At 33.5% G+C, this 24,684-nt stretch overlaps 1 protein-coding gene across 6 annotated transcripts; it reads right to left on the bottom strand.

Moving 5' to 3' along the window:
* Window positions 1–1,836: 1,836 nt before the first annotated feature.
* Window positions 1,837–24,588, bottom strand: LOC106124909 (protein C21orf2). Of its 6 annotated transcripts, none has more exons than XM_013321926.1 (14): window positions 24,338–24,588; window positions 13,093–13,158; window positions 7,638–7,805; window positions 7,247–7,319; window positions 6,762–6,827; window positions 6,415–6,513; window positions 5,917–5,973; window positions 4,982–5,050; window positions 4,486–4,575; window positions 4,071–4,139; window positions 3,778–3,842; window positions 2,900–3,026; window positions 2,443–2,525; window positions 1,837–2,097 (listed from the first exon to the last, which is right to left on the bottom strand). In XM_013321926.1, the coding sequence occupies exons 1-14, from the start codon at window positions 24,415–24,417 to the stop codon at window positions 2,064–2,066; spliced, it is 1,146 nt and encodes a 381-aa protein (XP_013177380.1). In that variant the 5' UTR covers window positions 24,418–24,588; the 3' UTR covers window positions 1,837–2,063. The 6 variants fall into 6 exon arrangements, with proteins under 6 accessions (XP_013177380.1, XP_013177379.1, XP_013177381.1 ...); XM_013321925.1 differs by having other exon boundaries at window positions 6,415–6,516; XM_013321927.1 differs by lacking the exon at window positions 5,917–5,973 and having other exon boundaries at window positions 6,415–6,516.
* Window positions 24,589–24,684: the final 96 nt, after the last annotated feature.

A 24,684-nucleotide genomic window follows, 5' to 3' on the forward strand; every position in this document is an offset into this window, starting at 1 on the left:
TGGCCTGCAATCAATTTTATTAATTTAAAATAATTAAAGAAAAATAATACAAATTTACATTGAAATTAATTCTTTTAATATTTGTAATTTTTACATGACGAAAATTATACAAAGAAATCATACTATACAAACATGGGTATATGGTTTTGGACGTTATAAAAATAATAAGGTACAAAATGGTAATTAAACAAACAATATGTCTGACAATAATTCATGGTCTATTTATTTATACTTTTACATACTCTTTGACATAGACACGTGGCGATGACGTCATCATATTCTAATGTAACCTAACCAAGAATATAATTACCTAAACTATGGGCGCCATTGTTTTACATAACTTACCGTGGGCTTCCGAGACCAAAAGTCCCATTTAAAACATTATTATCTCTGTTTTTTTTTTTAAGATAATGACAGGGATGACGATATGTTTCATATAAAAGATTTTAAGCTCAGAAACTAACGATAAATTTTTCCGTAATATAACAAGGATTTAATATTCCTGGTCAGGATTTACATTATACAAAGAATTTTAGTTCGAAAAACAATGTATTGTAACTATGTCTGCCTGCTTTAAAAGGCGGCAAGCAAAAGTAATTTGTTAATGTAGGTTTCGAATGTCGTGTTTTTTATTGACACATATCGTCTCTTCTATCAAAGACAATATAAAGTGTCAATGCAAATGTCATTGCAGTTGACACTCACAATATTATGACATGTTAATGTTACCACATTTTACGTACAATGTAAAATAAGAAATTTTGCATTGTTGAATTGCTTTCAGAAAAATAAATTTAGAACTATACTATTTGGTTAAGAGATCTCCAAATATTACAATTCAAGGACCAGCTTGAGTTGATAATGGAGTTATAAAAACTTTAGTACATTTGATTCTATATCTATTTAACCAAAATCATAATGTTTGGAATTTTTAATCCACGTTACTAAATTCAAAAGTTTAAATTTCTTCTTTTTTCTTAGATTTAATGGCTGCTAAAGTGTAAAAACTCCTTGAACAACCATTTATAAAGACAAGATTTTTAAAAGTTTTAATATGTTACTTGACATAACATAACACCAGTATTATTTTCAATAAAATGGTTCTCCTGAAAAAAATGTCTTACGTTTGTTTACGTAGGAAGACCCTGATCTAAAAATCATATTGAATTCTTGGCTATAAAATAATATAACAACGATATGTTAACAAACAACGATTACTAAAAATAAATACATATATATTTATTGAACAATTCCGTATTTTATAAATATTTAAAAAACTGGATTAAATAGCACTTGGAAAATAAAATTAAAGCTCTTTAGCATTTTTAAACAATTCCATGGATATTTGAAAAAAAAAAATATAAACAAAAAACAGACATAAAATCTGTAATCATAAAATTTTAATGATTTTGATTGTTTGTTCACATTTTCGCCAAATTGGCGAATTAATAATTTGATTATGATTATAATTGCACAGATCTAGTTGGATAAATAAAGCGTATCTATGTACTTGTATACATAGATATTTATGCTGTATGCATTGTATATAATCAGGGCTTACAAACTTGCGGGCCGTAAATATGACATTTAGGCATTTTTTAAAAATTAATTAATAATATTTTATTAATTGATTACTAAGCACTAAAAATTCTATTAAAGCTATTGAAGCGTTCTTTAAATTGTGATATTTTAATTTTAACACATCAAATTACAACTGCCGTAACACCTGCATCCAACAATAATTCCATCTCTTTCATTCTCTTTGAATAACAACGAGATACAAATATTACGACAATTAAAATTCACAATTTTTGCATATTAGGCATTACAATTTAAATATTGTAATATAAATTTATCGCCATAGTTTAGCAGCCCTGATCTTTTTCAATAATCTACATTTACTTGTATGGGCACCTTTACAAATATTTGGGCCAATAGTCCAACATAAAAGCTAACGCCAGTGCTATCACTAAGCCGCACGCTATTATCGCCCTTGTGTTGTTCAAGCTAAGGTCGCAAGTCGCGTGTCATCGGTTTGTTTAGCATTTGGCGTCGGCGTTACGTCACTGGCTGTTCGCTAGCTCGTCCATACGACATCTGGAATACACAAATTCATAAAATAATAGTCGATTAATTACCACACTGAGAGACGTTTAAAAGTCCACTAAGAGTTCCCTTTTGAGCAGTGGTTCCCAAACTTATTTTGTCTAGTGCCCACTTTGAGAATAAATATTTTTTAGCGCCCCCATATTTTCACATATTTAAAAACCACTATAACTTCAAAATAAATAAATTAATTATTGTGACCTATATATGTATATTAAGGGAGAATTCTAAACGAAACTTTTACTATAACCCGCAACTTGAGACCTGCAGCGCCCACAAGGGGGCGTTATCGCCCACTTTAGGAAAGACTGCTTTAGAGTAAAATTTTTCTCCTACCTTACAGCCATTTCCGCTACCTCTAGGCTCGGGTAGTCGAGCTCTTTGACAAGACACAGAACCGCAGACAGTAGATTCGAATTCTGGAAACAAGAAAAAAATGTGACTAATAAAAAAAATACAGAAATAACATATAAGTCATCATCTATGACATTGCAATTCCAACCTTAATACTATTAACATAAAGATAATAATCGAACATAGCACAAACAACATATAACATTGAGGATGTGAGGTCTCGCGTGGCATCGATGTATGAATGAGGTTTTACTGTATTCCACTACTAAGCTGTTGCCCGCGACTCCGTCCGCGCGGAATTAAGATAAGACTTACACTATGTTCTACATCTATACCAAATTTCATTAAGATCCATGCAGCCGTTCTGGAGATACTTTCACACATCCATCCATCCATCTAAACCTTCGCATTTATAATATTAGTAAGATTGATAACTCACTCTGGTGACAGGTCGCCGCGTGAATCCGCGGTGCTCTGCCATTACCGCGGAAGGATACTCCCTCTCTCTTCTCTCCCTCTCCGTTTCTCTTTCTCGCTCCCACTCGCGCGGTTGGTATGTTTCCGATCTGGAAGACAAAAAAGTGCATAATAAAAAAATAAAAATCTTGACTGTATCACTATGTTCATCATCAACCTGCCCTGATCCCTATTGAGGGTCGGAACAGTATGTTCTACTCCTCCATACATCTCTATCAGCCGTCATATCCGAATCTACCCCCTTCCTACGCATATCCACTTTCACACAGTCTTTTCATAATTTTCTTGGTCTTCCTCTACCTCTGTAGCCATCCACATTCAATCTCATTACTTTTTTGCTTATATCATCATCATCCCTCCTCATAACATATCCAAACCACGCTAATCTTTTACTCCTCAATTTCTCGATCATTGGCGCTACTTTCAAACTTCCTCTAACATACACATTTTTAACTTTATCCTTCCTTGTCACACCACACATCTTCTTTCATCAGAAACCTGAATTACTGTATCACTATGTTATTCTATATAATTCAAACTCTGTACAGTAGTTGTATAATCATAGATAAATCTCAATAACCAGAAGGTATATCGCTTTTCGTAACTTCATCGACAAAAAACATCAAAATTTGTTCGACATTTCTCGTTGTCGCACGATAGAGGTAAAGACTAATTCGCTGTAAAAATCAAGTACACATTTAGTCGATCTCGTTACGAATACTTTCTCGCAAGCATTCCTGCTAGGCCCTTAGGTCATATATTAATCGTGTCTTCATTTAAGCTATGTTTTCTCATATAAATCTCTTCTTATAAAGACTTAATTTTCTATACATTATGTACCTGTCAGAGGTTGAAGCCGCGCCTCCACAATGCCTCCATTCACCATTAGCAGCATATGTGTACTCCTGAACAAATCAATTTATAACTTAGTAAAAAACATATTTTCTTTATTAATAATTCAATATCACTTACAAAATTACGTGATAAATAGCACAATCAGCCACAAAATGTATGGAAAGTATGTATGAGTAATTGCCTTACTGAGAGTATTTTTAATGTCTCGCTAAGTGATTTTTTAATGACTCTGTGTGCAGTAATAATGTATGGATAAGATGTTTGTATGTATGTATTACCTTAACATTCTGAGCGGACACAGAATGCCTCAGTGATGCTGCGTCGGGAGATCGCGGGCGAGTGCGTGGCTGCAATACAAAGCTCTCGTGATGAATCTCGAATACAGCCAACATGTTTTTTAAAAACAAGCTTTTACGTGCAAATATAATTAGCAATGAATGTTATTTACATGATACTTTGATGACGTAATAACGCACACATTTGCGTGCACATACGTTGTTAAAACGCACACATTGAAAAGTAAACGTAAAGTTAGTTTAATTAAAATTGGCTCGTGGTGAATGTATAATATTGTAAAATAAATACTTATATTAATAGCGCATAACCGCGTGCCAATTTGTGTTAAACTATTCATATTTAAAGTACATTTTTTATAATATAAACTTTTATTAAATGAGAATCAGAATATCTTACTTCGTAATGTGAACTGGTCATTGCGGGGTGTTCGTATCTTTCATCAGGTTCAGGTGTGGGGGCACGTCGTGTCGGCGATAGGGGGCACGGCTGTAAACACAGTAAAACCCTCACTAATTATAAATACCTAACAAAGAATCATAAGTATTAATGTGATATTAAAATCTTTACTTAACGACTCTGTGTCACTAAACGACATTGAATAAATCAAAATAAAAATAGAAAACATTGATAGATGTAAGGAAGAGTTGCATTGCTAGACTAAACATGCAACATAAGTCAAACTCCGTCATTGTTAAAAGCTACAATATTATACAAAAGTATGAAAAGATTTAAAAGTACAATTTATCTGAAAAGAAGAATCTGAATAAAAATATCAACGTTAAATAAAAATCTTCTTATAAACTTTAGTATAAAACTAAACTAATTTCTTGAAACATATTTTAAAAACTAGTCGATAGCTGATGATAATGAATTATTATGGACCAAAACGAACCTGATGATTTTCAGAGCGCGGGGGCTCCGTTGCGGGCTCGGAGCCTCCATCGGGCGAGCCGTCGCTTCCCTGCGCCCCCACGTTAGTTGTTAATTTACATGTTAGCAAGGCACTGGCAACATTTAGCGCTGATTATTTTATAACTAGCAACCCACGATAGTTACATTCGCTCGGGAAGATTGAAAAATATTGAAATAAAGGTAATAAAATATAGTATATGTCACTCTCTGATAGTAGTGCTTTCTATTAGGGAAAGAATTAAAAAAATCGGTTCAGTAGTTTTTGAGTTTATACGGCACAAACAATTAGATATTTTCTACGCATATAAGTCCTGACTATAGTAGTTAGCAGTATTACAAACATTTTTAAAATATTAATAGTAAATAAAGGTTTATTTTAAACTGATATATAAACACGGCTAAATATTCACGTATATTCGTCCGGTGGCGGCACCGACTAGTTTCGAGCCCATCGCCGTGAGCGACGGGCCGCGTCCGCGAAATAATACCAGTACCGCTCATCCTGATTAATGGCCCCCGATGGGCTCGAAACTAGTCGGTGCCGCCACCGGACCAATATACGTGAGTGTTTAGCCGTGTTTATATATCAGTTTAGTATAATGTCTCACGAAAGTTTGAATAATTGAAAGGTTCATTTTGTTTTTAAAGCATTTTAAAAATTTTAGAGAAGATTATAATTACAAATTTTCATTGTAATTTTAAATCTTAGAAGAAAATATGACTATCGATCGATTATATGATATAATAAACATACATACATCACATTTAAATACATAGTTATTAATGTAGACAAAACAATTACATGCTATTTATTACAACATATATGAACATATTTCGCGCCATTAAAATTACCGACAGCATAAAAAGCACCCACCATGCAGATCACAACATAAAATAGCTTAAATAATAATAAACCTTATATTTAGCGTGATTCGGTCCATTTCTGACATTTTCTTTTTGGCACACCGGTTTCTTTAACATGAAATGATAATGCACTGTAATAGCGAAAATACAGAGAATTGACCAAAGTCATACTACTCGAACACGATATCATGAGACTATGACCCGATGACGTCACATTTTTAAGAAGCTTTTTAGCGGGAGAAGTTTAGCAATACTTTAGGGGCACTCATAATATTGTGTATGCATTAGAGTGTTTGCCGTTAAACTGATCGGCTCATGGAGCAATGGGACTCCTCTTTAGACCAATCGAATGGCAAAAAATCAAATTGAGACGACCGATCTATTGCCAAACCACCCATGCATTGATATACTGCAATCGATATGGATCTTTTATCCTTTATGGATATTCCATAACCAATTAACCAGTAGCATGTCTATATAATATAATAAGATGCATATAAGAACATATTTAAACTGAAAGATGTTTAGTAACAAACAAGTCGTACATACCTGTTCATGCCTTTGTGCCGGTCTGCCGTAGTAAGGCTCCGGTTCTCTGTCGGGACTCGACTCGCACGACCTCTGCCGTCTATATTGACCGTATGACTCCTGCTGTAACATGAAGAAGAATTAGAGTAGACCATTAGAAACGATAGATAAAAAAATAGGCTAGTTAGAATTTTATCGGACTTGAAGGACCAGTAACCTTGAGTCTGTAACTCTGTGAGGATAAAACATTATATTGAGATAGTTGTTTAGGAGATTTCAAAGTCTAAACATTAAACGTATCAATTTGATTGAAAATAATTCAATATTATTACTGATTTTGAGTAAAATAAAAAAGATTAATATCTCACCTGTTGTGGATATCCTTCATCATCAGAGTCAGGTATGTGGGTACCGCGTCTCATTGCTTCTTGTACCTAACAACAATATTTTTTTTATTTCTTGTGAGAGAATTGTCTGCACCAGATTACGTGCCTTCAGATAGAAGGATTGATTATGAATGTCAGCCTTAAAATTGAAAGCTAGATAAGTAAAATCCGACATGAAATCACCTGTCATACTAAAACTACTATCATTTTAAAGGCTATACTGTCTTTGGAACAAGGTTCGCTCGCTGAGAAAATCTTAGAAGAAGTATCACATGGAGTAATCTTACTAATAGTATAAATGAGAAAGTTTAGAGTTGGAAGATGTCTCTAGAGCGGATCAACGGATCTCGATGAAATTTGGTACAGATGTAGAACAAAGTCTGAAAGAACACATAGGTTTATTAATTTCTTTTCGCGCGGATGGATTCACTCATAATTAATTACACTATTAAATAACAAAATCATACCTCTTCAGGCTGTACAATTATGTTATCGAGCTTCTCTAAATTTGGTAGATTTCTAAGCACCGTCATCCTGTATCTGAAAATAGTAGCATGACATTAGAAATCTTTACTTTCTCAATAAAATTACTCAGTATGGCAACTTTTACAATACGGCAATAGCATTCTATTGATTGGCTCTGTAAACTGTATTACAAGGTTCAAAATTTATGGAGGCTCGAGATAAACGAGCGCATGTTATCGCACGTGGTTGCATGGGCCAACTTTCATTGGGTAAAGATACAAAGTCCTACAAAGGAGATGTTCCGTCTGGTGGTGCAAAAAGGTGTTATGCGGAGCGTCTAGTGCCAAATTCCAAGCCGTAATAAACTTTGTACATAACTGTATGTTTACTTACTCCGGATGTTGCGTGCAGGGGTTCTCATCTAGCCAGAGACTGGTGAGATCCGGTAAGTGCCTCAGATGTCTGATCTCTGCCAAATTGCGAATCTCATTCTTACGTATGTAGAGTTCGCGTAGCCGTCGACAACCAGCGAAGTCCCCAAGTGTACGGATTTTGTTTAAACTGTAAACATTAAAAATAGACATTTTCATATTTAACGTGCCTGCTTTATTTTTATCATTAAGGTGTCATAGTAAAATGATCCATCAATCTATCACATTAAGGCCTTTTAGAGTACATTTGTAAACTAAACTTTCGACATCTCTGTTTTTTTCAAAGATAATGAGAGGGATGACTATACTTTTATAAGAGTTTTTCGTCTGTGGAAACCCACAATTAAACAACTGGTCTTTCTAAAAGCATGTCAGTGTATCTAAAATTAAAGGTAAACACGGAAATGTTTTTTAAACATTACAATGGTTAGAAGACACGGTGCTGTTATAAGGAAGTAAAGTTTACAGTTCACAGACAATCGATTCAAACTGTAAACCGGTTTTTAAACTAATCGATTGTTTTGAATTTATTTTTCAATCAAAACATTAAATAGTGAAGGAAAAGTAATGAAAACTGTATAACTATCATCCAGAAGCAAACAAATGCCACTTCAGAATCATAGTAGACTTGTTACCTAGAGGTAGAAAAGCTGTGAGCTTTTACACCAACTAATTACAAGACAGCAATTCTTTCGTAGGTTAGATATTAAAAAAATTGATAGATCTGTCTAAGCAATGTATTATAGTGTGTATTATGTGATAGTAGATACTATATACAGAGCATGTTTGGAGGTTATCGATACATACAATTCGTGTACATAATGTAAAGTTATAAATCAATATTCCGTCTAGACTTGCTTTCAAATGGACGAGACATTACTAGCCGTGCGCTGGTTTGTGAGTCCTCCTCCCTTTGCAAAATGATGTACATATAATACATTTATTGCACCAACTATTTATGACTTTTTTTGTCAACCTTACCCACTATCGAAGAGTGACGTCACGAAGCTATCGGCAAAGAGTAAGTTTGAAAAACAAAAAACAACTAGATCGTTATTAGTTTGAAGTAAAATGTAAAAAATGTTGCAAATTTCGTAAAATGCACTAAATAAGTTTCTCAAGGTCTTGTATCTTGTATTCTCAAAGTAAGTCTATTGTTGTGATTTAAAAGATAATTTAGTAAGTGAATAACAAAGAAACAGTTTAAAATATTGATAGATTTTCAAAAAAAAATTACAAAGATCGAAAACAATTTTTGCGAAATAGAGGAATATAAAAGTTTAAGACAAGCTGTTATTTTGTGGATACCATGAGAAGTGAAGTTTAAGATAACAAGGTTATGCTTTGAAGACATTTTGTTACAAACTTTAGGGTTTGATTTTTGATGAACTATATCAGGGATGGCAAACCAATGGCACGCATGCCAATGATGGATGTCTGAAAATTGAACACGAATAATCTCTAAGTTCTAAGATGTTCGCAATGATCCCAAAGTCAAAATTATTTCATGACAAGTCTATGTCCACAATAAACATTCCTTTAGAAATGGCACATTGATACTTAAAGGTTCGCGACCCCTGAACTAGCATTAATAGGGATAGGATACCGTTGTGAATCAACCAACGTCGGAGTCTTGCACAACAAACGCGCTACCGACGCAGTTGGGTAAGGTGGGCCACGCTCTAATTGGGCACGGTCTTACAATGCCGTAATACAGGAAATTGGTCATTTTTTTATTTGTTTAATGTATTACCGTTGGTTTTCAGTGCCGAAACATTAATTACAAATAACATAGTATCATCCCTGTCATTGTTTTTATCAAAGAATACAATATCTTTATCATAAACTTATATAAAAACGACTAAACACTCAGGTATATTCGTCCGGTGGCGGCACCGACTAGTTTCGAGCCGATCGGGGGCCCTTCGTCAGGATGAGTGGGACTGGTATTATTTCGCGGACGCGGCCCGTCGTTACTCACTTTATACGTGAGTGTTTAACCGTTTTTATATAAGTTTATTATAATGTTTAACGAAAGTTTGAATAATTTAATATCTTTATCAATTTTCAAATCAAAAGATTATTTTAGATCAATCTGCCGTATAATAAAACTTATACTTATAGATTTTCAAAGTTAAAAGTTATTACTCACTTTAAAATTTTATTGATACAAACTTTCTAAAATATTTAAAATCTTAAAAATACTATTAACAAATCGGCACGTTATATTTTATTTGAGACTTTCTCTAAATCTAGACTATTAAATTCATCAAGAAAGAGTTTTATTCATTACATGTTATCACAATTAGCATATTGGGATAGACTTTTTAATGTATTTACGATAAATTTGTGAATATTAGTAAACTAGCAGTTGCCCGTGATTTCTTTCACATGAAGTTTAAAAAAAAATCCGCGCGTACGGAGTTGCGGACGATAAAATATCCATCTGGAAAGTGAAACAGATTAAAGTGGATTCGATGTTTATTCTCGAAGATGGTGTTACGCTCTCCACTCGAATCGGAATTATGCACGGCACCACGCTACCGGTACTAACTGTCCGGAAATAATTGTTCTTAAAATATTATAAATATTTCTTAAAATATGCTGTACTTGTTGACCCTTGTATATTTCGCATAGTATCAGAACCGGATTAAAACCTTTCAATGTCGGATCTACATGAAGGTCGATAACATTTTTCATGAATGCAGAAATATCAATATTTACGACCGTAAGAAGTATTAATTAAGTATACACGCGTTGTAATGTGTTGTGGGTACCGTTCAATCGGCCCGATGAAAATTTTTTATTCTTCTGAACTCAATCGGCCCCATGTAAAAAATTCCTATTAGGGTAATTGATCGGTAAGCCGATTGACCCATACATTTGACTCTGAAGTTTGAACACTGTTATATCAATTAGGATGACAATTAGAGTAGTTTAATTTCTACCAAGAGGGGGATTTCATTTTGGGAAAAAATAATTTTAATTCGACCTTAAACGTGCATCCCGTATAAATCTGTAAACAAGCTTATAAGATTTGATCGTAATCCAGGCGCGAAACCCTAGTGCATTGCATACGAATCACTATAGTGCAGCTGCAGTAATTAATTTTATAAATAGGCTTATCTCTTTCCAACTGGCGAGCGATTTCGCAACGAATACCTTGGCCACAACTAAAATAATGTTCGTGCCAGAGGTCTAATGTTAGTCCTCTTCCCAAACTTTTCTTATAAGTAAGAAGCACAGAAAGAGATTATTGCTCCTTCCTATGTGTGTTAAATGCGTTTTAAATATCCTCTGTCGATGAAAGGTAAGAAAATGCATCTGCAAGTGCAGATGTCTATATACACGGGACACTTCGCAATTTCGGAATCATCGAATTCAAATGACCGCTTGCTTATTTGCCTATAGAAAAGGTTATATGGAAATGTTAGATTTTCAAATTTTAGAGCACAAACTTTGCACAGACGGGCATTTGAAGTTTATAATTAGTAGCCAATCTAGAATCTGCAACCTTAACTTATAACAAATATATTGGCCACTTGAAAATTTACCACCTTCTACAATAAAAACGTCTAAATTCATTAAATCTAAATTAAGAAGCATAGCAAGTATTACATAAGGCAATTAAAAAAGACTAAAACGTGAGTTACCGCCTTTCGCCGACGGTCACAGCTGCGTACACTAATGCACGCTTGTTAGCTTTAACGAACGATTCATAATTCGTTATGAATCGTTCGTTAAAGTATAATTCAAATATCCTTTCTACGGGCGACAATGACCCGAGATTAAATAAAGCGACGCAGCGCATACATATCATCTTAACGTGGGTTTTCACTACCGAAACTTTCGTACAGAAACAATCATCATCATCAACCTGCCCTTATCCCTATCGAGGGTCGGCACTGTATGTACTACTCCTCCATACATCTCTCTCAGTCGTCATATCCGAATCTACCCCCTTCCTACGCATATCCTCTTTTACACAGTCATTCCATACTTGTGGAACAAAACAAATAGCATCAAAATATTAAACCTACAATAAAAGATAAACAAAAAATCGACTATAATTTGTGGCTCTACATTTTGCAACATTTTTTCCACATATGTAATTATATTTTAAGCACAGTGTAAACGTAGCTTTAATGACTCCGCCGCATCTTCATGATAAGTACTTTTTCGGACTTAAGATGGTTCCCTTTCACCGCTCTCGCTAATATTCGAAAGCCTGTCCATAGCAGCAAAATGCTTACTGAACATTACATTCACAATAGTCATTTTAGAGGTCATAGTGAAAACGAAATTTAGTTGTTAAAACTTTTATAGCAATTGTTTAATGTCATTTTAAATAGTACTTTTAAACACGACTCAAAATTGAAATTTAACTGCGAAAGTTGCCTATGCCAAAACAATATCACAAAAATATATTTATCTCTGTTTTTCTCAAAGAATCTGAGAAGGATGACACGAAAACTGTTGCAATGGTAAATATTAGAATCTGCAATCTGGTAACACTAACCGGTATGTGGCAACACTCTTCGCATATTCTCTGTATACAAATGGCGTCTTGTAAAATTATAATAAAATAGTTTCACCTCTCATTCCAATAATTCTATCGGGTCAAATATTTTCTTTATAAAGTATGATAGTATGTGAAAGGGTCAAGGCGAACTCGAGTAACATACAATAGTATGGATACAAGGACTAACATATAAATCCAATATAACTCTGTCGGTGAGAGACGCATTGCGGCAGACTCGGAACTCAAGTACTTGACCTTTAAACTAATATTAAAAACGTGGATATATCTAAACTCCTAAGGTAGTTTTATTTTAATCCGACGTTGAGAGAAGGTGTAAAAATTTCAAATCTTACTAATAAAAAAAACGAGAATTTTAAATGGATATATAGTTATTTGAAGGTATCTCCAGAATCGTTGCATAGATCTCTGAAATTCGGCATATATATAGAACTTAGCTTGGAAGAACACATAAGGTACTTATTAATTTTTTTTTTAATTCCGCGCGGACAAAGTCGCGAGCGACTGCTTTTAGTCCATACAAACATAATATCATCAACCTTTTTGTTCCTTACTCAAAATTAACCACCAATATACTAAGCAGTTCTTAACAAAGACTTTAACACGGAAATTAAGACAAATAGATAATTCCTAGTTGATGATAATTGCTTTAATTATACAATTAAATGAGTAATATATACACTCAGAATAAAGAATGTCACCGACTTGTTTATGTGGTTTTTATAAAAAAAACATTTGTTTATAAATATAGTAATTACAATAAAATATATATTAAATACTGCAGTATTAAATAAAGACTGGCCCAAAACTATTCATTATCTACATCGTACCTTTGTGCTTTAAAAACCAACGCTTAAATTAATTACTACATACTCACCTAAAAGCCAATACTTCGACGTTAGGCATCTGTCTCAGGAGGCTTACATCGCCCAGCTCTGCACCCCTGGTAACAAAAATAAAGATTACGTTAATCTTACTTCTTACTAATATTATAAATGTATATATTTCAATGTATGTATGGATGGTTGCTTGTTAGAAGGTATGTCCAGAACAGCTTAACATATCTCGATGAAATTTGGCATAGATGTCGAACATAGTCTATAAGAACACATAACCTACTAAAACAGTTTTTTTTTATTATAATTCCACGCGAACACAGTCGCGGGTGACGGCTTGTTGTACAATAACTTTATAAACAGCGCCGTCGGATCTCATTACTAGTCTAAATGATAGAATGAAATAAAATAATTGTTCAGAAATAGAGTCTGTCAAAAACCAGTACACTTTTTAGGCAACATCTGACAAAGTGAGAAGATCGTGATTCGTGACAGGCACGTCAAGGCCGTTCGTCTGAGCGTAGTATGTTTTGCTTACGATTCGATGCGCGTGCGCTGTAGGCGCTTTACGTGCGCGCCTGCAATTATGTCAGTACATGTAACTGTTGCGCGTGGTTAGTGACGGATGTATAGACAAATATAATAAAGAAAAGGAAGCTGTAGAACCATAAATATTGTACATGTCTAGAGCGTTTTCTTTCAAGTTTAGAGGATAAAGGCCACTATCCAATAATTAATGTCCTATGTATTCAAACTGTTCTCGTGTGTTGGTGGAAAATGTCGTTGGAATATTATCTACGGGATGCGGTTTATCTCACGTTTCATGCCTTCGTTAGACATGTTTTTTATCAAAAGGGACACGATCAGCAGGTCATTTACCTGTTGGTATATTCTATGCATACGATGTAATTTCGACCATGGTTTTTGTAATATAGAACTCCACTCTTATATTATATATGTCGTCTAGACTCACGTCGTGGTATAAAGTGGTAAGATGAAGAACCTTTCAATCTTAGGATAGTATCCACTACTTACGAATATATTCCTGGAAATACACAATAAAGGAAAGACATTTAGATTCAGTTTCTTAAAAAAACAAATTCTAAGTAAAGTTTGGATCTGGTACTAGTTTCATAAAAATCCAATCTTAAGCATCGAAAAACTATAGTAGTAGTTTTGTCCTTTTAACAAACAAAAAAAATGTTAATTAAAAACCCGTTTCATAACCTCGAGGTCGACGAACTGAATAAAACTTGTCACTCCTTTTAAATCTTAATGAATTGACAACTCCAACTATGCGCAAGATAGAATTAGAAATTGCCTAATGTGGTGTTTGCAAGTCTGTTTTATGTCATGGACGCAATTTATATAACGGATTTAGCTATCCGCTTGTGCTTAGAGAAATAAGGTGTGGACAAAATAAAATAAAATCTTAGTTTAAAAAATCGCGAAAAAATAAAAAAAGTTTCACGTTAAATAGTATCCTTATTGCTCATACTAAATCTACACTAAGGCTTCCTTTAATGACCAATTAAAGAATATGAGTAAGGTAATCGCTATTTATTACCATTTAAACAGTTGTTCTTTCGCCTTTATTAAAAAAATAATACAGGAAAAGTGTTGCCATCGTAAAATTGGATAGCGTGTATCCAATATGTCTAAGCACATTAAATATTTGCACAAGTACGCTACACCGCGTGCCGTCGTTATATTTAGTGCCGCCCACTCGTTTCAGACTTCAATAACAGAAATACGGTATTTAAATAAATGCTCGATAAAAATAAAATGGACATATGAAACTAACAAAATGGCCGACCTTCATATCACGATGTTGCATCCATTATGTTATTGCATATGTATTGTGTATATTACTATATATCTCTATATATATATAATTCTTCTGTGAGTGTGTATGTCACTGAACTTCTCTCGAACGACTGGACCGATTTTGATGAAATTTTTTGTGTGTGTGTTCAGGGGGATCTGGGAATGGTTTAGATTCACAATTTTCATCAAATATCAACTTCATATTAATTTATTCAAATTAAAGACGTGTAGACAGGACAACGTATGTCGGGTCCGCTAGTTATTATATTTTTTTATTTAATAAGATGAACACAAATATTAATAACCTACAAAGAGATAATACAGTCTTCCAACAGTTAACTAAATAATATTATTTCAGTGAAAGAAAAATCAAAAGACCTAATCATTTCTCTGACAATATTGAGCTAATAAAATTGTTTCCTATTTAAAAACGTTTAACCACCGGTTGCATAAAATCATAACTAGTTTGCCAGAAATAGACAAGATAAAAATATTCCCTTGATACTCATGACACCGTTCGGTTGCGAAAATGGCTATTTTTAATTGGAATAGTGTCAAGCGGGGGCAGTCACCCATGTGGTAAGCTATGAATGCTATATTAAAACGACACCTTTGTTTTTTTTTAATAACTAACTGTTTCCCGCGTCTCCGTCCGCGACGAATTAAAAAAAAGTAAAAAAAGTAGCCTATGTGTTCTTCCAGGATATATTCTATATCAATGCCATATTTCATCAAGATCCGTTCAGTGGGTATGGAGACACCTTCAAACAAACATCCTACCAATAAATGTTATCATTTTGATATTAGGAATTCAGGGACACTTTCATGTTGTACTCCTATATACCTATTAGTAGGTCTTCATAGTTGAAACTTACAAATGTAATGCAATATACCTTTGAACTAAATTATGCCAGGGTTAACAGTGTAATAGTTGGATATTCGATACAAAAATTAGGTCAAACGTACGAACTCGTAGAATATAAGAGGTCAACATTTCTTGGCTGCTTTTAAACTGTTTCCGTGTCGAAAATGGCAGTAAGACCTTTTTCTTATGTAAGCTAAAACTTGAATACCCCAATTTTGAGTGAAAAAATCAAGGATGATTATCGCGGGTATCACACGTCGCTGTAATTTTAAACACCTTTCTCTCTATTGCAGACGCCCCAAGAAGATTAGCACTTAAAATCAGGCGAGTCACTTAGCACATTTACTTCGTCAAGTGGAAAACTATATCTCAAATACAAGCAAATGTCTATTATTAAATACTAGTTGTGCCCGCGACTTCGTTCGCGTAAAACACTGTCTTTGAGCTACGCGCGGTAATGGACATTACTTTATTTTTCTAAAATAAACATAGCCTAAGCTACTCTTTATTACATCAGCTACCTGCCAACAAAAGTCCCGACAAAATCGGTCTAATAATTTCAGAGATTAGCCGGAACAAACAGACAGACAGACAAAAATTGTAAAAAATTTAGTTTGGCGTATGTACCGTAGTTATTTTTACATACATGTAATGTAAAACAGACACTTCAATTTTATTCATATGTATAGATAATTCCATAAACGTATACTATGATTAAGAACAGTAATAACCTTGAGACGTACCTTACTCATGTACTTAACATCTATGATTTCATCGCCTTGAGTATATAGAGTGGAAAATTCATTACATAAAATAAAACTCGCGAAAACCTTGCATACAGGAAGCTTTCAGATCACTATCTTTGTTTACATTAGATAAAATACATGAAAAATGAATTTGCTCATGTGCATCTAATTTTAAACGGACAAGTTGTATAACTGTAACTGACTCAGTAGAAATAAGCAAAAAGACATTTTTACTATGAATAAATCAGTGCCTGACCGCAATCCCTGATATATCTGAAATATGATGTACGTTAGTTTAGTAAGCACCAATGCACCCTTGAAGGTTCTCACTCCCACGTCACACTTGGATAGGAAAATTGAGTAATAAAAATTAATCTTTGCTTTCCAGACTAAATATCCTGTATAAGGCATATCCACATGACACAACCAAGCTAACATTATGTTTTATACGGTGATTTTGGTCTTAGAAACCCACGATAAAACTAGCAAAACTGCCATCAACGTTGACAAGTAAAAGTTGTTGATATTTTAATGACACACTTTTATTATTCATAACTAAAGATTAGTCTCGACGTCGAAATAATATAATAGAAAACGAAAGTTATCACCATACCGGTTTCCAAAACAGGGTGGACGGGGTCCACATGAGTTATGTAAATTTTAATCAAGCAAACGTAAAAGGTTATAGCATTATTTTAGACAAACATATTTGAGCTACAGGATACTTGCATTTACACTTATTTGAATCTAGTTCGACTAGAAAACATCGATACATAATATCTCTTATATAATATGTCAACGATAACACGTCTATTTTAAAAAGTATGTTAACTAGTAAAATGTATTTTTGTGCCATTCCAACTATAAAATCTACAATTTATACGGCTGCATGACTATATCACTCCCACCCCTATCATTGAATGCAATGAACTCAGGGCAACTAACCCTAATAGTACAAGACCGTGTCACCTGGTGACGTCACCAATTCAAACCCCAATAATCTTACATCGTGGCAAATAAATGGTATGATAATGTAGAAAATTTTATTTTTTACTTAATTTATAATCGACAAATACAAGGAAAATGAACTTTACTCACTGTTAATAAGTTTAAAAATGCCATTACAGGTAAAAAAAAAGTTAGAATGTCTTTCATTAGTAAATGGGCCACTCCTAGAATGTAGGCACGGTCTTACCACAAATGTACAAAGCTATAAATATTTTTAAACTAGCTGTCGCCCGCAACTCCGGCCGCGCAAAATAAAAAAAAACTTGTATAGTAGCCTATCTGTTCGTCTAGACTATATTCCACATTTATGACAAATTTCAGCGAGATCCATGAAGCCGTTCTAGAGATACCTTTAAAGAAACATCTATCCATCTATCTAAACTTTCGCATTTATAATATTAATAAGGAAGAAAAACGTTCACAAAGAACGATTTGCTTCCCAGTTAATTTAATCATAGGTCTGCCAACTAATGTCAATGAACAGTGAACTAGTTTACGTCTTCAAAGAGTTGCCAGTGTTATCATCATCAGCCCACTATACGTCCCCACCGAGGGGCTCGGAGCCTACTGGTTGACCCCTGTGCCATCAAGACTCTGCCAGTGAATAAAGTACTAAATAACCAACCAAAAGGTAAAAGCATGCTGTAGAGAACGTTTTAATTTGAATTGTTTTACGTCACCTTCCGCAGCACGTTTATAGTAACAATGTAAATAACATAGAAATAGCGGCAATAGAGGCCGGAGCAATGCGCCACACGCATCTTCGTGTTATTCATTGTCTACATGCAGAGTTATAATCAAATATCACATACAACTTGAGTAAATACGTGACTCATGTGTTCCTCAGTAACTATAAATATCCTTATTCAAATCTTTGTTATACAATTATCTATACATATAAATAAAATTGGAGAGTCTGTTTGTAATATTGAAATAATTTTTACTACATGTATATGAATATGTATACGGTACATACACCAAAATAACATTTTGTTTAATTGTTGTCTATCTGTTTCGGCTAATGTCTGAAATGGTTGGACCGATTTTGACGAGACTTTTATTGGCAAGTAACTAATGTTATAAAGCATAACTTAGGCTACGTTTATTTTAGAAAAATAAAGTAATGCTGTTGCGTCCAAGTACCGATCAGTACCGCACACAGCTCAAAGACTTTCACGCAGTCAAAGTCGCCGGCACAGCTAGTTAAAAATATATTATATAATTGCGGTAATATAATTGTGGAAGGTATTAATACCTCGTGCGACATACCATGACAAATATTCAACTAATAGCTAAGCTATTGTCAATTATTGGAAAAAAACTAATGTTTAAATAAGATATGTATTACTTGCAATTATTAAGGTGTGATTAACGAGATCCAGATTCCTTCTTGGCTGAACGTAAATCCACATCGCGTGTCGCACGCAAGCTATGGTCACACTGAAATTCGTTTAATGTGGTCATTTTAGCTATGGCTACCACGATTTACAAATATTCAAGATAGACCGAGAAAAAACAATTTCAACGATAAATTCAGATTTGGTGTCTAAGAGAAACCCTTAATGCAGATTATGCATGAGCATACAACACTTAAGGAATGTTTAAGTAACGTTTAAACAATTCTGAGGATAGTAGTTTTTCTACGACTCATGTATGACTATTTTCGAATTTCAAGGTGTAAAGAATATTGAGAAATTGAAAATCCTATCATAGGGTTACATTATTTTTCAATCGTAGTCCAATCGTAAAACAAATAAAAAAATCATCTTTGAATAAAGTACAAGAAATTAAATAATAAAAAAGAAAACCAACATATGATTTTTTAAGCCTAAAAACCCTCATCACTTCGATTTATGGTCCTCCTAGCGTCAACGAACAAAATAACATATGTGTGAAATTCGGATCATTTATCTTTCGATCGTTCTATTCAAAAATTTATTGATTACAGTTCTCCGAATGCAGTAACTAACATTTCTTTCCATCGCTATACATATGTGAATCGATTTATACTATTGAGGTCAACATTAAGTAATAGAAGACTTTGTTCATTCAAAGTTAGTTCAAATTAGTTTTTCATTTACATACATATTGCCTTTAGTTGAAACATTGCATATTATTGCTAATTATAAATAAGGTTTGTTTGTCGAATAGGATAAAGTGGTGGATGGTTTATGCGATAAGTGTGCAACATTTTTTTTTCGTAATGATATCAAAAGTAAAGTTTTATTCTTTGGTAATTCTCTATTAAGGATTAATTGAACAGATAACAAAACACATTACTAGGGTATAATTTCGTATTACCGTAGTTTTATAAAAATTATAAGAACCTTTCATCGTGTTTAACCCAACAAGCAGAGTGTGCGTACTACAATTTCGTACAACGGTATGTTTGTGGTAATGTTTTCTTTACTGTTACCGACGCATACTGTATCTTAACCGATTCACTGAATGACACGATTAGGGAAACATCTACGGTTATCTTAATACCAACGTTTGACGTATCTTTAGTAGTACAGTCACCTGCATAAAGTGAAAGACAAGATATTCAGATATATAGGAACTCCTAAAGTGATCAATTTTAACAAACTCTACAAGTTTGTAGCTGACTGTACATACACACATTGGCGACATGCCATACGTTCAATGATCTGGACTAGTCTTCAAAACAACCGTACGATTTGAAATAACCAGACCTTTCGATTCTAGGGGGCGCCAGTACCGCCACAAAGGCAATCCTTTTGTCGAATATGATTTTTTAAACATCGAAATATGACAAGATAATGGAACAATAAGCTTGCTCGAAAAAATGCAATAACCAACAGAAATAATTTTCAATGAAAATCTTTTAAAGCACGTTATCGTTGTACAATAATTTGTAACAATTTTATTCTTAAATAAAAATAAGTCTATTTTATAAATATTATATTTTACATGAAAGTTGGTATGCAACAGAGACAAGCCTTCGGTGGTTAGCGAAAGCGAGTCGATGTTACATTTTCTTAACGCGATGAGGGTAGAATTACTTTTCACTCTCGCACGAGAAAGTTCACTGTTACAACTAATAAAAGTTAACTATCTATTTCAGAGGAAGATATAATAATAAGGAATAACTTGGGTCTAACGTAAACGAGGTCAATAACCGAATCGATTCGGTTGGGCAACGCTCGGGATATCTTGCTTCAATTGCCGCAATGTCTCTAAAATATTTTTTATTGTACATTAGTAATCATATGCGACTATGGTTCGTAGCCCTTTATTTGGAGCACCAGAACATAACTTTATCACGGAAAGTACATTGCAAAGTAGCAAAGTTCAAAGCACAGCGAATGAATGCATTTGTTTCCTATCACTAAAATTAATTGTGTAGGTTAAATTTGGCTGAAGTTCAGTTTAAACACAATTAGATTACGGTAGCTGTATGAGGTCATGAACTCATAGCTACCGTCTCGATCGATAGCTACGGGTAGAAGCTCCTTACAGAACGCATCTCCTCTCCACAATGTCAAGTTTAACTTTACGCCTCGCCGGGCCCGGCCACAATAAAACCGGAAACCGATTAAATGTACATTACATCTTATTGTTGCAATACAACCAGGTAAATTACGGCTTAATAGACGTAAGATTTGAAACGATGTATTTTATAAAACGAAGTATTTATCTATACATAATTCGACTATCTGTTATATCGAAAAAAGCCATATTTCTTACACATTATGTATTTGCGTAGAAGATAACGAAAAATCAAATATTTAATATTAATCTGTATGTCTGTCCAGAAGGCTGCGTTTGTTCCGAATAATTTTCGGAACTTCTAGACCGATTTTGACATGAATTTAATGTGAAGGCACTGATGAAGTCGCGGGCGCTCGCTAGTAATTATATAAAAAGGTAATAAAGTCACTTAAGTATTTTTACTTGTATCAAAAGTTTGTCACTGCTATAAAATAATGAAAATAATCAAAGTACTCATTCCTACGTAGAGTATGAGTCTTCGAATCTCAACAACGATCAACATGACCATACTAGGAGCACCACCCACATCTGTGCCATACACGGCCATACGAGACGTGAAACATAATGCCGGCACTCAGTGACCTTGAAGGTCTTATATGGCAACCACGTAATTTTATAAGTGCGGACAATCTAAGGTATTAGCAAGTATTTGTTACTGACGCATAGTTGATTTTATTTAAAGTTCGTCTAAATCAGATTATCGTTTTAACTAAATATACTAGAACAAATAGTTGCCTTCCTACTTGTATTTCAGATTTAACAAAATCTTATAAGTTCTCTTTGATGCGTTCAAGTGTACGAAAACTACGTCGACCCTCATTCTCTAAACTGCAATATATTGTTCTTATTGAACACGGCAAGGTTGCGGCATCATTATTTTTGTTTGTGACAATCTCAATGTATTAAAGCCTTCTTTGCGGATATGAGTCATATCTTTTTTAATTCAAACGTATTCGGTTTGTCGTGATAATTATTATGATGTTATTTCTTTTTTTTTAGTTTTGTTTTTGTTCTATTAAACTTCTTCTTTTTCTCACTATTTATAATGTAATATAATACGTTTAATTTGTAAAACTACACTACACTAAAATTAATTAGTAATTGTCCTCATTTTTTTCTATATTAAATATGTATTCGATTGAGAATTTTATTTTCATTGCAATTAAGAAGCATTCAAATTTAAACACACATATTTATGAGACTTAAATTATGTGTTATCATAAAAAGTTGCCGGCCTAAAGAAGCTGACCAACGAATTCCCATACTATTTATGGCGGACCAATAAAATGTAACTATGTACGAGTATTTTTATTTACTGACCATGTCAACGTTGTGATCGAAACTTACCGGTTTCATGGTAACTTTTTTAAAGGTATATGGATGCCTTGAACAATACGACAAAACCAAAAATACGTATAAAAACTTGTATCAATACCAGTAGAGTATAATTCACTCGACAAAAGAAGCGAGTGAGTTATATGGTACGTAGCTAGTAAGTAAAAGTAGATATGTCAAAACAAAGTTTTGTTTTAATATTTACTTTCGATAGAGCCATGGTATTTGACATAAAAACTTGGTACACATGTAAGTTACAAGGATGGTAACATTCAATTAATTAGAAACGCCTAAACTTAAGTATGATCGTCTAGTGACGGCACCGACGGAATTCGGACCGGTCGGGGGTCTAAGTGCGCGACGCAACGCAACCACGAAGGACCCCAGACCACCGGACAAAATGGTCACCGGACGTTCATGAGTTTGAGTTTGATGACATGAGTTTAGTTGTTCCTAATTAATTTATTATAATGTATCAGGAAAGTTTGAACAATTTAATGATAACATTATACGAAAGTATAATGGTACGGTATTTATGAAGATGCTTAAGTCGTTTTATGGTGCTAAATAGCTGATAAACTATGCGAAAACGATACTTTTTAGTTCGATAAGATAATGTTATCAACACTTGTTTGTATAGTTGTAGAGAATGTAGATTGCTATGATAACAAACTCAAATACTAGCAATAGATTATTATTTATAGTTCAAACTCTTTGGTCATATTGACCAAACTATTGGCCTCATTAGGCATGCATTTAATATTCTGAGGGTTATTTTCTTCATGCTTACTAAATCATGTGCCAGTCTCTTTTAGATTGAAATATAAAAATACATTTGATGTATTAATTTTATTATTTTGTCTTGATACTTTTATAAATATGTCAATAGGGATTAATTATAAATGCGTACAAGTTTACGTAAAAAAGTAAAAAAAATCTAATGTAAGTAGTTTTTTAAAATACAACACTGTTATACAGTTATGAAAACTTGACAAGATTTAAAAGTACAATAAATGAATACTCTTGATACGTCACCAGATAACAAAGAGTTTAGCGACGCGATGTGGTAACGTATTTATTTGTGATTCATACCGAAAGGAGGTCAGAGTTAGTTTTAGTTGAGATGAGAGGTGGCGAGTAACACAATACGTAATATTCCCAAGGTCTTTGTTTTCAAATTAAATGCATTAATGTTTTGTGATTGCAATAAGTAATTAATATGATTGACATGGTAGAAATATAATATTAATTAGATTTAATTAAAGCACACTAAAAGATAATAATGAATTACTAGTTTTTTTTTTAAGTGGGATACCTCAAATACTGTATATTTTTTATCCTGACAAATTAAGCCAAAAACTACTGAACTAATTTCAAATATTCTTTTCTTAATAAAATACCAAAGCTGTCTTTTAATAATAACTATGACAACCTACACACAGTGACTCATTTACTACACAAATGTTTGTTCAGATATGTTGGCACATTCACAGTTCTTTATTGGAATTAAGTTGTAATACAGTTTGTTTACTTAATAACATATTTTATTTTAAAATAAACTCATGCTTGTTTGAGAACTTGATAATAGTCAACAGGCAGCTTTGAACTCATGATCTCAACATTCATGGTACACACCTTAACCGCTAGACAACAGGTGCTCAAAAATTATAAGAAACCTATGCTATGTGTGATACAATAATATAATAATAAAATAAAAAATAATAGTACAACTCTTAGTTTTCTCATACATTTTAGAGCCTTAATTTAATATAATGTAGGCCAATAATTTTGAAAGATCGGCGTTAATTTTTGTTTCCTTTCTTGGTGCTAAGATAGGAAGTGAACAATGAAGTTCCCACGCAATAAATAAAAATTGCGGGACTGAATTAGAGCCGCAATAACAAGGTTATTGCACGACCGTACAGTTCAAATGTAAATCACAACTGCTTTCTAACTCTAGCAGTACACCCTGATTCATGACAATTTACTTACCAGCAGTTGAGTTTCTTTATCGCATATAAATCCGATTGCTTGGATCGTGCGATCACCATCTCTTCCGTAAGCCGAGCCATTGTAATGCACAACTCACACAAGCACTTTGTCTAACCGTTTGAACGTTAAAAACAAAATACACAAAAGGGATTAGATTGCAGAACACTCGTTACGGATCATTCTGTTTTATGTCAAGAAAAGCAAAGAAAATTAACCAGACAACCGACACCACCACACCTCGAGCGAAGAGAAAAAACTAAATCTGTCAAAATAGAACAAAACAAATTGAAAATTGAAGATAGAAAAAAAACATAGACTAAACCTAAACCAGATTTCTCATGTTATCT

Source organism: Papilio xuthus, unplaced genomic scaffold (assembly GCF_000836235.2).
Source record: "Papilio xuthus unplaced genomic scaffold, Pxut_1.1 DF825946.1, whole genome shotgun sequence".
Taxonomy (NCBI): Eukaryota; Metazoa; Arthropoda; class Insecta; order Lepidoptera; family Papilionidae; genus Papilio; species Papilio xuthus.